Source organism: Coturnix japonica, chromosome 1 (genome assembly GCF_001577835.2).
Source record: "Coturnix japonica isolate 7356 chromosome 1, Coturnix japonica 2.1, whole genome shotgun sequence".
In the NCBI taxonomy this organism is placed as follows: Eukaryota; Metazoa; Chordata; class Aves; order Galliformes; family Phasianidae; genus Coturnix; species Coturnix japonica.
The window spans coordinates 129,111,521-129,128,841 of NC_029516.1; the positions used below are offsets into that span (position 1 = coordinate 129,111,521).

General features: G+C 40.5%; 2 protein-coding genes across 7 annotated transcripts in view; one reads left to right on the forward strand and one right to left on the reverse strand.

Annotated features, from left to right (window-relative positions):
• ITGBL1 (integrin subunit beta like 1) overlaps positions 1 to 640 on the reverse strand; it is a 122,940-nt gene extending 122,300 nt beyond the window's left edge. For 2 of the 4 annotated variants that reach the window (XM_015851488.2, XM_015851485.2), the window contains exon 1: positions 411 to 640. In XM_015851488.2, coding sequence (XP_015706974.1) covers positions 411 to 502 — 92 coding nt within the window. In that variant the 5' untranslated portion in view covers positions 503 to 640. The remainder of the gene's footprint in view (positions 1 to 410) is intronic. The other 2 variants (XM_015851486.2, XM_015851487.2) reach the window with 2 other exon arrangements.
• Positions 641 to 9,822: 9,182 nt separating this feature from the next.
• Positions 9,823 to 17,321, forward strand: part of NALCN (sodium leak channel, non-selective) — a 192,773-nt gene continuing 185,274 nt past the window's right edge. For 2 of the 3 annotated variants that reach the window (XM_015851496.2, XM_015851499.2), the window contains exon 1: positions 9,823 to 10,292. The gene's annotated coding sequence lies outside the window, so the exon portion shown is untranslated. Of the gene's footprint in view, positions 10,293 to 10,319; positions 10,339 to 17,321 lie in introns of those variants that run through there. The other variant, XM_015851497.1, reaches the window with a different exon arrangement.

Consider the following 17,321-nt stretch of genomic DNA (forward strand, 5'->3'; position numbering starts at 1 on the left):
GATAGGGAATTCTGAGGTATGAGTTTGGTAGTATCCACAGTCCTGAGAAACTAGATGTTACAAGCTTAGGATAGAAGAGCTGCTGACTATAAGCATAGGCAGGTGCTGGCCCTGATGGAGGCAAAGACCTAAAGGAAAATAAAGCTCGTTGTGCTGCCACATCAACGCAGCTGAGCACACACAGTTTGTGGTCATGCTCCCATTCTACTCAGCAGCAAAATTTGAAGTTTTGGGCATAAACAGCCATTCCTGTCCAACTTTTCCCTCTTTAATGCATGAAAGTTCTCCATCTCAGACACAAGATACCCCACACCTGCACACCACTCTGCTTTCTCCACATTCAGACCTCCATCAAGCATCCCCTAAGGTGGGTGATAACCCCCCAGGATCACTTCCCCAAGTGCACTTACCGCAGGGATGAGGGGACAGCGGGCCGCAGACTGGGCAGGGAGCCCACTGACGCCGTCAGCAGCATCAGTCCCAGCAGTCCCCACGCGTGCATCGTGCCGGCCGTGCTCCTGCTGCCTCCCTTGGTTAGATGGACAGACAGCGGATGGACAGACAGAGCCGCTGGGTGTGTGTGGAGCTGTGAGCTGGACAAGCCCAGCTCCAGGGCTGCTCCCCCCGCACTGCAGTGGCGGTGATTAGCTGCCTGGGAGCGGGATTTGGGCAGCACTCTGGGAGGGAGGCCGGTGCCAAACCCTGAAGTTTACAGTCTAGGCAGGGAAGTAATTAGAAACAGTTGCGCAGCCAGATGGTTTATTTTGATGTTTTAAAAGTGGCCCGCACACAGATGTGAGCAAACTGTCTCAGAGTGCAGGCACCGTAAATATTCGAGGTATGCATATCCCCACGTCCTTTGACGGATGGTTGTTTGGGATGTGCCCTGGAAGGCAACAGGAAAAGCTGTATGGCAGAGTAGTTGGGTCTGATGCACCCCTGCAGCCCTAGGTTGAGCAGCAGTGCAGCAGATCCAGGTCATGGGCTGGCACCAGGCTGGGTGAGCACCAATGTATAAACATCAGTATTGAGCTGATGCCCAGCAGCTCATTAACACACATAGCACAGTGCTTCAGTGCACCAGCATAAGAGTTTAGAAGCGGCTTAAAACTAATCAAAAAAAAGGGAGATACATACCAAATGAGTGAAATTTGGCAGGAATGACCATGTGCATTTCTGTCGAAGTGTTGCAAACAGAGGGTTCAAAACATCTCTCCCGTGAGGAGAGGCAAAGAGCCAGGACTGCCTGGCCATGGGCCTGGGCACCCTGCTCTGGGTGGAGGTAGGTCCAGAGCTCCCTGCCTGCCTCAGCCACCCTGTGAGCCTGTGGGTTGTCCTGGGGAATTGCTGACTGTCTAATACATACCTGTGATGGAATGCTCTTAAGAAAGAAAACAAACTTCCACCACCTAAGACATAAGACAGTACAGCATAGTTGTCCTTACCTAGATATCCACATGGGCAGTTTTGAAGCAGATAGTTCATAGAAGATTTAATTGGTTCCAGGGAGTGTTTTGTAGGCCAAATTCTTCAGTAGCGTTCACAAAACGAATAACTTTTGTTCTCATGTTACATATCTGGAATAGCACGGATTATACTGTTTTAGAAAACTTCAAAAATGTTACAGATACTGCCTTTTCCAAAAGTGTAATTGGGTTTAACATATTGAACTCAAGTGCACACTTCCCAGGATTCTTGCTAACATCAGTAGTTCTGCCAGAGATCTTTCTGTGAACAATAAGTCAATCAACTGACTTGGCTCTATTGGTCTTACAGATGCCAAAGAACATTGTAAAGTCCAGTTTGGGCCCTATAAAGTTCAGTTCAGAATCGTACCCTTTCAAGTTGAAATATGCACTTTCAATGAAACGCAAAAGAATAGACAGGAAGAAAATCTGTTCTGTCATAACATACAAGGGCTGCTCCAAAAGTAATGCCTCCTATTTTATTCTGTTGGCCCACAGCGTCAGGGGAAGGTGGTGGTGGCATGGCAGTAGAGGTTGAACTGTCCTAACAATATTCCATTACATTTTGTTGCTCTGTGACAAATGGCAGTAGAGGAGCAATCTGACCGTATAGCATCTGACATGGAAGTGCATATGAAGCAAAGAACTAAATTCTTACATGAAGAAAAAAAAAAAAAAAAAGAAGAAGAAGAAGAAAGAAAAAACAAAACAAAACAAAAAAAACCCTACTTCTTGAAATTCATCGATATTTGGTGAGCGTATATGGAGACCAAACAATAGATTTCAGCACAGTGAGAAAGTGGGTAGTGCATTTCAGCAGTGACGACAGCAATGTGAAGAACAAGACACATTCCAGAGAGCAATGCACAGCTGTTACACCATGAGATGAAGAGTATTTTAATCAGTTTATCAATGTTTTTTAGTGAGAATTTGCTCTATCAGACAGTGTTACTATGCTTTTTATCTGTTGCAGTTCTTACAGAAATAAATAGGAGGCAGTACTTTTCATAGAATCACAGAATCACAGAATGACCCAGGTTGGAAGGGTCCTCAACGATCATGTAGTTCCATTTATTTATTTTTTTTTTTTGAAACAACACATTTACATTCTCATTCCCTGAAGATACTAAACTAGATTCCAATGGGCTATTAAAACATAAGAATTTTGCCTTTCTTTTAACGTGGTACCTTAAAGTTGTGGAGTCTACAACTCTGCTACCTACATGTAGTGCACATCATTTTGTACTGTAGCAAGGATATTTAGAAGGAAAAACAATCTACAGTCCTGTATCTAGCTGCTGCATGTTGTACACTAAATTTCTAACAGTTTTTCTGTCCTTTATTGCTTTCCATTGCAAAATTTTCTCACACAACCGGTAAAAATCTGATATAAAGACTGACTTACAGGTTTCTTCCAAATGTTTACCAGTGCACTAAGCTTTTGCATTTGACTTTGATGGATCTAGTGAAAAGCTAAGCAAATTTGCAGGCCTTTACTTTTGACATTTCTTGCATGCTGAAGTCCACACTTAATAAAGTAATGTGTTCTATACAGTTGTTTTTCCAATTTATTTGAAGTGTTATTATCAGTAAATAATGATAACAAAAAATCCTAAGACCACAAAGTTCAAAAAGGCAGCAGCTTTAAGAACAATGTAATTGTCAGAAATTGTACTGCTAGAAATCTGGAGTTTTAGTCAAATAATAGAAAGCTCTGCATTTTAAACAATAGTAATTCCCTTTTGGCTCTAAATTTATCTTCAATCCACACACTAAAATGTTGCCATCTGTTCATCCTTCTCCTTTTTTTCCTGTGCAGACTGGTGGTGATATGTGTCTGCAAAACGTTTGAGCAGTCTGCAAACTGCAACTTCACATGTACAAGGAGAAAACATCTGTCATGATATGTTGACCTTATTGCATCATTACTTTTATATATGTACATTTGTTGGTGTTCTAAGTAACACATACATTTTGACTGTGTACCTTCTGAATTTTGAGAAGGCATAGTTACAAGGTTCAAAAAAGGACTATTTCAAATGCGCACCCAGAGCTTAAGTTTGTTAGTTGTTTCCATATGTACTGGCCTCTAATACAATATCTCAATGCTTCTTTACTGGATTTTACCCTTTGCTTGGGTGTATTATTTGTTTATCCATAAAATCATGGAATCATAGAACCTCCAAGACTGGAAAAGACCCACAGGCTCACCCAGTCCACCATCCACCCATCACCAATAGTCCTCACTAAACCCTGACCCTCAAAACAACATCCAAACATTCCTTGAACACCTCCAGGGTTGGTGACTCCACCACCACCTTGGGCAGCCCATTCCACTGTCTGACCACTTTCAGAAAAGTAATATTTTCTAGCATCCAGCCTGAATCTCCCCTGATGTAGATTGAAGCCATTCCCTCTAGTCCTATCACTAGTTACATAAGAAAAGAGGATGATCCCCAGCTCACTACAACCCCTTCAGGTAGTTGTAGAGAGCACTTAGGTCTCCCCTGAGCCACCTCTTCTCCAGAATGAACAATCCCAGCTCCTTCAACCACTCCTCATAAGGCCTGTGCTCCAAAGCTGAGAATGTTTGTATGCGTGCACACATACTTATGCATACATACTAAAAGGTTTATTATCAATTTAAAAGGAGATGGTCTTTTTCTAAATGAGAACCTGACGTGCATACTTGAGGACTGTTCACTACTTTTCAGCCACTCCTGGATATAATCATAAAAACTTTGTTCTCCGCTAGATAACATACACCAACACAACGTAGTGCTCATAAAATGTTACTTTTTCTTCATATTGGGGTTTCAGACTGAGACTTCAGACCTGTAGGAGTGTGGTAGATGTACACTTAATGTGTTGTTATCATCATCATCATCATAGTATCATAGTCTCGTGAGGGTTGGAAGGGACCTTAGAGATCATCGAGTCCGACCCCCCGGGATTCGAGCCTCTGTGTAGCAGAGCGGCACTTCTACCACTTGCGCCACAGGGGGATTCGAACCCAGGGCCTCCGGTGTTGCAACGCGGCATTCCTACCACTTGCACAACCGGGGCACACATAACATATGACAGGTTATGTCATCACCTGCAAAGGTGGTAGAGAAGCAGAGAAGAGAAATTCAACACAATGCCGAGAAGGAGGAGGAAATGGAGCACATTACCAATATTGAACACCTTCTGAAAAGTTGGCAATAAATTTAAGTAACACTTGTCAGACAAGAAATGTCTTCACATAAAATGTGGAATCAAGAAAACTGATGCTGCTAAACACCCTACATCCTGAACCTCAGTTTAAGTACATCCCTAATAATGTTCTCATTACAGGTTTGCAGGATTTGGTATGGTGAAAGACTCGGATAAGTCTTTCTCCTGCAGTTTTATTTTCCAGGAGAAGAACAAGTAGTGTAATTTCCAGTCCAGACAAGTGATGGCTATTTTGTGGTTCCATAGCCTTCTGAACTGCCCTGGGCAGCTAGCTTTAGGCAGCTCTGCTTTGAGCAGGAATTTGGACCAAATGACCTTCAAAAGTCCCTTCCAACCTCAACCATTCTGTGATTCTGTTACTCTGATTACATACCGTGCTGCTAAACCAGATTTTATTTGGTGCAGGGAAGCCAATGGACTCTTCTTACTCTTTTATTATGGCCTCACTGTGGCCAGCTTAATTTTCCCATTTCTTTATTTAGGGCATTAGGTTTGCAAACCAGTATTCCATGCTATTTTTAAGGACTTTTTTTATATAAAGCAAGACACAGAAAATCTACTGAAGAGCCTAAGCTTAAAAATGCAACTGAAGACCACCAAAACTTGTCAAATAATTTTCTAGATTTCCATGGAGCCCAATATAATAACACCACCAGTTTTCGTATGAAGAGACATTGCAGAGGCATTCACTTACATAGCAATTTTCTGAAATTAAACAGAAGTTGAAAACAACAGAACTTATTATTTTTCTCTAAAACTTGGAATGAAAAGACTTGGAAGCTCCCAGCGATTCTGCATCACTTCTGTCAAAGACACACAATCACCTAACTAGCTGTCTTTAAAGATCTAACTTGTGACAAGCTGTTTCAACACCTGCAGACCAAAACATTTGACAGAGGTAAGTCAAATCTATCTAAACTAAACAGTTTGGAAATGCACACAACTGTTGAGATTCATCACTGTGCTAACCATTGGCAGCAGAGCTGTACAGAGCAGAAAACCTTGTATTCTTTTTGCTGACATGACATGGAATCTGGGACAGCTGATGTATCACACAGGGAATAGAAATAGCTTTTGGAGTTACAGGATCAAGGTTAGAACAAGATTAAAGCTGAGCTGGCCTGAATGTAGCTGGCCTGGATAGTAGTGGATATAAGCTATCCAAACAGTTCACAGGCCAACATTAATCAAGAGGTTATTGTTTTATACCCTAGTGTAAAGCCTTAGCTTACACTTTCAGGTCTCAGTCAAAACTTTACATAGTAGGTACATTTTCTGTTTGTTTAGTATTTACTAGTCAATTCCCCCAAACAGCAATACTACCCTTCCTTTACAAAGGCCTTAAGGCAGCATGAGATTTTTAGACATGAGCTTCCAAGGTGGCTCAAAATGCCAGAAATAACAGTATGTTTTTAAAAACATACTATCATGTTCTTAACCATTTAGCACTTAGTTCAGAAAGAGAGTCAGGTTCGGAAAGGGAGTCAAGTGTTAGTCCATGCTAACAGTATTGTTGAAGAGGCCAAGAAGGAACGTAAATGGGCATGACATTTTTCAACATAATATGGTTTAATGTCCAAGTTGAACATACGTACACCAGATTTTCCAGGTCACAGCAACCCCTCTCATACAATTTTAGTACTCTGTCTTTCATCGGTCCTGCTGCTTGTTGTTGAATCAGAAATGAAGACAGAAATAGAGGGGGGTGACTGTTATTGCTCCTATTACCATTTTTTAATTTTAATGCCCCCTATACCATTTTTTAAAGATAACACACATACAAACACATTTAGTTTTAGATTTTGGACCCTGGTTAATGTCTGGAAATTTAAAAAGCTTACTCCATGTCCTTTATTCCAGTTCTTCAGTGCTGACACTACTCACAGAACAGCAGTTTTGCAATCCATCCCCATCAAAATCTCATGAATACTAACCCACCTTCTCTTGCACTCATCAGCCTGAAGTTGCTCGGTGATGATTTTTGTTGTGGTCATATGCTTCCAAGTGAAGGCACTTCTCATCCTGAGCCGTACCAAGCTGGCAGCTGGAAGAACGCTGGGCGGTTGGACCAGTTTCAATCAGTCAGAGTCCTGTCACTGTGATGCTGCTCTGCATGTGCTGAGCAGAACTTCAGATTCCTGAAGAGTTTTGTGCTCACAGCCATTAAGATGACTAAGGGCTTTGGATGCCTCAGGGCCAGTCAGCAACTTTTTGACTCCTTTCCCGTGCCGAAATGATTAAATCTTCTTTTGGGTTTGAAGTTTAATTGCGATTTTCTAAATGATATTTTATGACCTTTTTTTAAAGGCTCAACCATCATTCCAAAATGAATATTTCATGAATTCTTTTACCCATTACAGAATAACTAAAATCAGATCAAGCAGTGAGTTCTTTTCTAAGTGGTTAATCAAATTCCAACAATAGCATTTCCATTAAGCTCAGCTCTATGGGATGTTTTACAATTTTTTTTTTCCATTTTCTTCAACTCCTTAATAGACATATATGGATGGTGAGAACAAGAGAGGTATAAATAAAGCTCAAAAACATTCAGAATATAAGTCCATAATTTCATTATTAATAATGTGCATCTTTCTATTCTCAGCTACACAAAATGCATATAATGCTATGGAAACATGTATTTATATGTACATTAACAAAGAAGATAGTAGCAATTGAGTTCTGTAATACAGAAGATTTGGTGCCTAGAATAAGCGCTTTCCCTTCTTAACTGTTGACCTTTCGCACTGAAAATGGGAAAGATGAGAGGTTCATTATTTGTCTGCTTTGGTACAGTCTAGAAATCCACAACTAATTTTTATCTATATAGTTGCTTGAGTTAATTTCATTCCAAAATAAATAAATAAATAAATAAAATAAAATCAGCCTAACAAACAAAAACACAAGCCTTGAGATCTATCCAATTTCTGCTGCAAAACACACACAACCAAGTTTTGCATTCACCCATTTTCTTCAGGACCTACTGAGTGAGCAGGACTAAAAGCATGATTTGTAATCACCTTTTTTGATGGAAGTTCTTACTGCGTTCAAAGATCATGTTACAGAAAGTAAAGTAATAGAAAAGGGTGAGAATTCTGCTCTTGAATTCTTACTATCAGGAATCATTTATAGTTTGTTTTTATTTGAAAGTTTCCTCATGGCCAGTTTCAATCACACGATGAAGCTTGGGGAGTTATTAAAATTTGTTTTTCTATTCTAGGTTTAGAGATAGGAAATGTAAATTGTTATGGAAATACATCTTTCCTTTTGTCTTATTTTACATTATAAAGTTCCACTTACCACCCAAATTCAGTCCTTGTCTGTCTGTTTTTGGCTTGCTCAATGGGATTTTTCTAGTACAGAATAAAACCAAACTATAACGTTAAACGTAAAACAACTGATACTTGTTGAAAAATTATATCAGCCATTGTATAAATATATGTTTTCCACTTTATATGCATATACATGGTATGTACAACTTCAGTTCTAAAGTATTCATGATTGCTTTGCCTGTGGCAATTATAAAAGTAAATTTGTGATGAAATTCCAAATCATGAAATAGCTTTTCCTGGCAAATAATAGATCTCAGTTACCTCCACAGCTCTTCACAACTCTAATGATAGGACTAGGAGAAATGGTTCCAAAGTAAATGAAGGGAGATTTAGACTGGATATAAGGAAAAAGTTTTTTTACAGTAGGGGAATTGAAAATTGGAACAGGTTGCTAAGAGTTGTGATGGATGCTTGACTCATGGACACATTTAAGGTCAGGCTGGAGGGGCTTCTGAGCAGCCTTTTCTACCACTACATGTCCCTGTTCATTGCTGAAGGGGTTGGATTAATTGACCTTTAAGGATCCCTTCCAACTCAAACAATTCTACGATTCTATAAATGAAAGACACTACCCTTGCTCACAGGAAGCACACCAATGCATCAAGGGTTAAATCATTTTGCCAGCAGTATTACCACCTGGTGCAGGTCATGTTCATGGACAGACAGTGGAACAGAATCCAGCCCTGTACTGAAGTACTGGTCTGACTCTGTTAGTAGCCTGCAGTTCACAGAAGCTGCACAGGGGTAGGGAGGGCAAAATCTAACCATTACCAATATCATAGGAGGTAAGAGCAGAAGTGTGAAATAAGTTAAGGAAAATGTGAATACACTAGAGCTCAGGTTCATTTGCAGGACAACCAAGATGGTTCAGCAGATTGGCCAGACCAGATGGCCTCCTGAGATCCCAACTAAACCAAATTGTTCTATCACATATCAGTTTTCACTAGCTACTATATCCACTGAAAAGCAGTTGTACAAAATCACACCGGCTTTGCATATGCTGGTTTCTTTTGCTTAGATGTAACTTTAAAGTTTTGCTCTGCAACTGTCAATTCTCATTCAAGAGATGCTATCCTCAACAGCATAACACTGCCTAAAAACTTAGTCCGACTACTAGAATATAACTGAGGAGGAAAATGATTAAAAATATTAAGAGTACTACTTGTAAACACATTTATTTCTAAACTGATTTGCTTACTTTTTTCCTCTTCATTTTATCTTTTTTTTCTGTATGAGCTGGTCATTTACTATTAGAGGCACTAGTTCTGCAAACACTGTAATTAGGTACTCAGATTCACTGGAATTGCTAATGCTGTTAACACAGAACACAAGCGCTGACAGAACTGCATCCACAAACCTCAGGCCAGTTCCCTGACAGTCTTATTAGCTTTTTGTTGTAACAGTCACATAGATACAATCTAACAGAACTTAATGCAATTTATGCCCTATGTTTCCCTTCTGTTTTCTGCAGTATTTTGCTAAGGGTTTCGTTTTTCAAATCCTATTCCACGTCTTTAAGTCTATCACAGCAACTGCATTTGCAGGATTATCTCTTTGATTTTGCTAATTTTACAGGCTCAGAAGGCTACCAACTGGAATCATTTAAAGCGTGATTCATTGAAATTCACTTTTACTATTATTATTATTGTTTTTCTCACAAGAAGATAAAAATACAGGCCGGAACGTGGTGACTTCAGTGACAGGGTTTTCCAAGTATTTCTTTAAGGTATTCCTTTACAACAGGTGATATCAGGCTCTCCATTCATTCACTCGTAGCTGTTTTAGGCCTCAGTGAACCGACACATTCACTCCCAAGAGCACCCTACATGCTCAGTCTGATGCTGGGGGCCGAGGAGAGGCGCTGGCAGTGACAGATGTGCCAACCCCAGGATGCGCTCCCAGGGCTGCGTTCTGTTTTCTCGCTGCGTGATGGCTCTGTTTGAAGTCATCGGCGGCCTCAGCTCACCCTGCGGCTCCCAAACCACTTTACTCCGAGCCTCATAAACCCGGAGGATACAGAACCTGGGGTGGATTTTATTTATTTATTTGGCCTGGCTGTGCGTATGTTGCGCTGGGTTGGTTTGGTCACCTCCTCGGCCGCTCCTCGGGGCCCGCAGGCCGCCCCACCCGCCGCCGTTGCCGAGAGACCGAGGGCGGCCGCCCGGCTCCGCTCCGCTCCGCTCCCCCCCTCTCCGCCGCCGAAACACCGCTAAGCATCTCACACACCCGCGGGGGTCGGGGCCGGCCCCTCCCGAGCGCGCCATGAAGGCGGATGCTGGCGGTAGGTTGGAGGCATCGGGCGCGGCTCTCAGCGCGGTGCTGGCTCGGTACGGTGTCCCCCGGCTCCTCCCCGCTCCATCCCCGGTCCCCCGCGCAACCAGCGCCGCTGCCATCCGCCGCGCTTCCCAGGCCGCCGGCGGAACGAGCGATGAGAGGCCCGGCAGAGGCTCCGGGTATCGCTGGGGCCGCGTCCTGCCGAGCCCCGCGGTGGGAGGGGGCCAGCGCCAGGGAGGAGTGGGAGGGCGGCTGCTCGCTGTCGGCCTGCGGGGCAACGAATGTATCCGGGGCCTGGGTGCCGGCACTGTGCAGGCCGGGTGCGTGGTTCGCGTTGAGCCCGGCATGGGGCCCGCTCTGCTGGGCTTCGTCAGCCGCCGGGTGCGGGGTGGATGGAGAGAGGCTGAGCTGAAGTGCTCCTTCCTGCAGTCAGTGGTCGGTGTTTGGGGTTGGTCCAGTGGAGAAAGGCATCTTTGGGGTTTGGTGTTCGCATCTTTATGTTTTAGCACTCCTGATGTCAAAAGCACCATTCTAGGAAGAGCTGGGATTTCCGATGGTCTTTAGTTTCTCATCAGCCTTTAAGTTAGCTGTGCTTTCTTCAGTTGTAGTGTTACATTCTGAGTCTCTCAACAAGAAAATATTCACAGTGACATAATGCTAACTAAATGCTCTTTAGGTCTTTGTTTTTTGATGTGACATCTCAACTTCCCATTTCATTTTCCCTCTATTTATTTCCTTCTACAGCCACCATGTCCCTCCAACCCCCTAAGCAACCAAAAAAGGAAGTAATACATATTAACTATGAACTATTTTTTTTCTTTCTGTGTAAATCACAAAATTATAAAACATCTGTGGATGGATTAAAAAAACATCTTCGAGCTGGTCTACTGGGCTTCTTGAAGGCTGCTGCAAGTCCATAAGGGTAGCCCTAGGAGCATTTAGGAACAGCTGAGGGAATACTTTAATTGCTTCAACTAGGTGCATTATTTTTAAAATGAAATTTTAAAGCCATGGCAATCAACAGCATTGAAGTATAGACTCATGGTCATATTGTTTGTCATATATTTTATTTCATTCTGAAGCTTGGTCTACCAAAGCTCATTCACATTTGAGATACACCTGAGAATACCAGTTTCTAACATCCAAACTGTTTTGACTTCCTTCCTTTTGGACACTGACGTCACCATAAGCACCATGTGGAGCTGTGTGGTATTCATTCCAACCCATGTCTTGAACCGTGTAGGTTTTCAGGCCTTAAATCCTTCTTCCAAAGAAAGAAATGCTAAGCTTTGATATAGGTGTTGGGCTATAGGACCAAACTCAGGAAGAAGTGGGAAGTCAATGAATTTTCAGGATGAGAATGCCTTCTTGGATATTTATCATGATGAGTTAGAACTGTTAGTGGCTTCTGGAATTTGGGGTTCCCCTCAATGTTATTGAGGAATTCAGGCAGTTGAAAACAAGATTTTTTTATGTGTTTATGAGTTAAACAGAGTCAATGTATTCATGAAATCAACCTATTTTTGCTGTTTTACCAATGCAGTATTTCCACGGTTTGAGAATGACATGGTTTTCCCATAGGTATTGAGCTTGAAATCTTTTTGGAAGTAAAGAGCAAAAAAATCAGACTAATATGAACATTATGGGTTGAAGGGCTATGGTTTCAAACTGTTTTGTTTCTACTGATTTATCTATTTTCCCTTCCTTTATTTTCTCGGATCTATCTGTGATATACTCATCTTGCATCCCTTTTTCCCCTCTGTGAGGATCCTGAAGCAGTTGAAAAAGATGCCCAAAGAAACTGAGCAGTCTCCATCCTTGGAGGTTTTCAGGACTGTACAAATATGGGCTGACATCACATTTGACCACACTTGAGCAGAAGATTAGTCTAGAGACACCGTGATTCCTTCCAACCTGATTTAGCCTGTGATGTTGTGGTTTCTTCTTTCCGTTTAATATATATATATATATATATATATATATATATATATATATATATTTTTTTTTTCCCCCAAAATAAAACCTTTACAACTTTGCCCTTTTATTCCTGGAGCACGACATTCAGTCATTGTGTTTATGAAGATGGCAATAGGTTTCCAAAGTTTGTGGCTGCAACATGCAAGAACTCTATTGCAGCAATGAGATCAAGTATCACAGGTCAGTTTGTTTGTCATAAAGAAAATATAAGAAGAGGGAAGAGTCTTGATAGTATTTTAAGAATTTCACACTTAAAATACATGGGAGGTGGCTGTTTTTCTGGCAGATCCTAAAACAACGGGAAGAATTTGGAAAGGGAAATTCATTCAGATTTTTTAAATAATTACTTTAGTAAGAATTGTAACAGTGCTGAAGGAATATAATCACTACTTATTATATTTTAATGTATTTCAATTTAAATAGTGAAAAGATGTGTACACAAAGTTGTAGGCTCAATAGAGCATAATTAGTGGTACAACAAAATCCCAGCAACATTAAAATAATCACTTAAGCCAGCGTGCTGCCAGCCTTCTGCCTTCAGAGAAACTCCTTTCCACCCCTTCATCATACTGGGAAGGGTGCCCTCAGGCCTTCTTTTAAAATCCTGCAAAACATATCTCCTGCAGCATTCATAGGAGATTATAACATGTGGGCTGCTTTAAAAAGGATGGGTTGCTCCCTGAATCCTCTAAAAGAATAACTTGCTCCCTGTCCCCTTGCTTTCATACATATAATGTGATTTCTATCTAGAGAAGAACAGACCACAAAAGCAAATCCCAGAACATAGCTCTTTAATTTTCTTTTTTTCTAGTATGACTCTTGACAGCTCATTGCTGCATTTCTTCATCAACTTTGTCCTTTAAGGGGTTTTTGTATAGACTAGACTGCAGTAGACTAATCTTGGGACAGCAAGTGATAGGTGGGCGGTCTGTACTTGAAGTGAGCATTTGAAATAATCCAGTTGTTAAATCACACTGTGGATCCATAGAGGGAATATACTGCCATCAGTATAATCTCCACATGTAACTTCTGTGCCACCAGTGGTCATCATTACAACCACAGCATCTGAAATATCATCTTCAGTTTTGTTTTTATTGGTTTCTTAATTGAAAAATGTGAAAACACAACATTTTTAATTAAATTATGATGGCCATTGTCTAGGTGGATACATGTAGGTTCTCCAGAATTGTGTATTCTAATGGTCAGAAGGTTTCCTGTGAAAGGAATTTGTCACATGACGTGGCATAATGGTGATGGTAGGCTTACATCTTGGTCGTGTGAGGACTGCATTTATATGCAGTTCGATATTTGATTCTGCCTGCTGAGTGGTCCAAATCATTTTGGCTATGTCTGGAATTAAGAACTTAAATTTAAGAACTAAGTATGGCATGAACATTGTCCTTAGCCAGAAACAACACAGGAAAATGTCAGGAGGAAAGTACTAAAGCCTGGATGCCTTTTTTTTTTCCAAGCTAAGCTCTCCGGGTGCAACACTGGCAGCCTCAAGCCAATGTTAAACTTTCCTTGATTGTTGAACCCCAGAGAGAGAGTTTTGGTCTGGAGTTCTGTTAGTGGGTTCAAACTGTCACTTCTTTCTTACCAAATGATGTGAAATGAAAGGGGTTTTTCAGATATTTCCTTCACTTTCCTTCACTTTTTTTTAATTTTTTTTCAATCTTTTAACAGTCAACTGTCTGCTGCATGTAAAATAATGAGGAGATTTTTTGGTACAGTTAATCACATGGAATAATAATACCACACAAAGATAAACATCATGAACACAAACTTTTCTTTGAAACCAGTTATGTGTTAATAACATCCGGAGTGTAATGTGTCATATGATTGTATCCTTTGGAATTCCATCTTTACCCTTTTAAACTGAAGTGTATCTGTGCTGCCATATATGTAATTGTCTCACTTCAAATGCTCTGGTACATGAAAACAAACCTTGAAATATCTTGTACTTTCAACTGTGCCCAATAGCAGTCATGGAGGGAAAAGCTAGTGGAGGAAGAGGGAAAATTTACTAGGAGGGAAAGATGTCTATGGACAGAAGGAAAATGTCTATCTTTTCTTTAACCACATAATGCGTAGCTAAGAACAATTTCTTCCTTCGTCCTGTGTGTTTTTTTGTTTCTTTGCTTGTTTTTAATATAATATGAAAAAATGTTTTATCATCATGCTATATATATGGGTGTTCATGTCCTCTTCCTGTCATCCATTTTATATTTGGTACATTTCAGCTTCTATAGATAGTAAGAAGTTAAAAGATAATTATTCTATTGTAAGTTTAAGTGAACTCTTTGTGTGTTCTGAATCTGCGAAGAGTTGAATTGGAGCTCACATCTTCAAACAAGAGAGAATTTGCATTGAAGAGTGCTCTTGAAAATGACCAGCCATAGGACTTCAACTTCAGGCTGCGCACTCAGGTGACAAAGTCAACAAACTGTGAGACAGAAATATGTTGGAAAGCAGACACTGCTGATTCCAAGGATTTGTCTTATCTTTGAACTCTCTCCATAAATCTTAGATAGGAATATCTGCTTTATTTTTCTGTTTATTTTATGTGAAGTCATTTTTCATCTGCTTTCTTTCTATCAGAGAATATTTATAAGCATATTTCCCTGAGTTTGTAGTAGGAACTTGAGCATAATATGCTATATACAGCAAACTTTCTTTTTTGGTAAGCAAGACATGGTGTTCTCAAGTTTTGATGTTGGGTAGGATCAGCTACTTTTGTTAATTTGTCTTTTGATTTTTGTAGAAGTGCAAACTTCCATCAGCAGAAGTGTCTTACAGTTAGTGTGGATATCACAAACTAGGATTAAACTCTCTTCAGAACTTTTCTTTACGTACATGCACAGTCAGTGTTAAATTTACAGTGTTTATTTTATATATGTACATATATATAAAACACTTTGTTGTGTTAGTGTAGTTTCATTTCAGCAGAAGCTGCAAATTTAGTGTAATGCTGATAAATCTAGTGTACGATTAAATTTAGTTCTCAGGTGGAGTAAAAGGTTGTTCGTGAGAAGGAGAACAGGCTGACCACATGGATCAGAGGGGGCACAGTGAGTGAATCATATTCTGTTTTGTTCTCTTCCTTTAATTTGCTTTTCTTTCTAAAAATAGAGAAGAGTTTCAAAAGCAAATAGGCTTCATTCCTGCCTGAGAAGGTTGGCATCTGTGCTACGGATTTTCATTGTTGTTGTAAAGAAAATGGTCCAAAGAAGTCTGAAGTGAATGTAATCCCAGAATTCCATAGTATTTTCTTGTCTCAAAACCTGTCTTTTCCATGCACCCTTTTTTTAAAAGTCTGGAGCTAGAAATACATCCCAGAGAATTTATTAGGCCTTTCATGTTAGTAACAGGTTGTGATCAAAGAAGGACCTAATGATATATGTCGGAATCAATGTGGGAACTGCAGGGGTGGATTTATAGTCAGGGTTTGGGAGAACTTCAGCCTCCCCATTAGCACAGCTTGGTGTGGTGCTCACTGCATGGTGCGTGTTGGATGGAGTTTCTGAACAGCTCCCTTCCTCCCATTCAACTTTATTTTAGTTCTCACTTACAGGAAAAGGTGCAAAATGGATTGCAGTCCAAGAGATAAGACAAGATGTTCTTATATTCCATAAATGTTTCCTCTCTTCTGCTGGTTTTATATGCATGGCAGTTTATTTATTCAAGGCCACTTCTTATAAAGAATTCTGACCCCTTTAGTTATAACATTTAAGTATGTGAATTGAAAGTTTTCACTCTGCGTAAGGGTAGATGGGGATTTCTTTAGAAGGATGTGGCATGTCTTCCTACCCATCAGATTTCTAAATGAGCAATTCTAAGAAAACCATAAAAACAATAGATCCTCTCTAATGGCCAGTTGGTAATTATTTCCTTTCTTTCCCAAATGGACACTTTAAGGAGTGTCCTCTTTAAAACAATTGCTCATTTTTCAAATCCTGACTTCTTTCATGATTCTCTTATTGACTGTACTTATCTTATTGATCCTTTATTTACTAGTGAGTGTGATTTGTATGTGTCCAACATGAATAAAGATGTCAGAAGTTGTCCTTTATTTTGTACCGTTACGTAGTTTCTGTTTCATTAAAAAAAAGAAAAGGGGGGTGGGGAGGAAAGGATAAAAAACAAACTACAAAACAAACAAAAGCCCAACGTCCCAGAACTGTATAATTTCAGCCCCTTCAGCTGAAGACCCTACTTGTTATGGTCTATGTAGACTGAGACCGATAGTCTAGACTTTTAGCTAGTGGTCCAGGTTTTTAACTGTTAAACAGCAAATATGAGAAAGATGCAGATGGGCTGATCATGCGGATCATATAGTTACCATGGCCAGGAGTTTTAGTTTACTAGCAGCTATGAAGGAGAGTAATCCAAAAACCTCAGAAAGGCTTTCAAGGAGGACTTCACATATGGAGAGACATAATCGGAAAAAGCACAAAGCACTCTTCCTAGAATGGAGCAAACCTGAAAAAAATAAAGGAAAAATAGAGTGGGATAGATTCAGAGGAAGCTGAAAGAATATGATTTGGTGATGCTTGTCGTAATTGTGAAGAGATAGCCAGGAGTGTACGGATGCGAAGTGGGTGAGAAGCAGTAATCTGTGTGGTGAAAAGGCGAGTTGAGGCCAACCACATGAGCACTTCTGTAGGTTTGAACTCACTGCTTCTTCCAGCTCACCAAGGACAGTTTCTTTGGCATTCCTGCTGCAGTCATGACCATATCTTGTGATACTTGATGGACAACTTGTAGCTTTCTTGTATTTTGTATTAGTTAGTGCTGACAATCTTTTTGGAAGTCTAGTGTCACCTACAAGCCAGGTTTGGCCCAGGGTAAAGGTCAATAACAGGTCTCAAGATCTTGCTTTCTCCTTTCCCTTCACCGTCCTGAAAAACCATTCCTAAGGGACTGAATTTCATGAAAGACAGTTTCTGTGTAAGCCCTGTGCTCCCTTCTGGGTAGGCTGTGATTTCTTGGGAGAATGCATCATCTCTCTGCATCTATTCAGATTTGGGTATGCATGTTATCTGGGGGAAAGCTGATA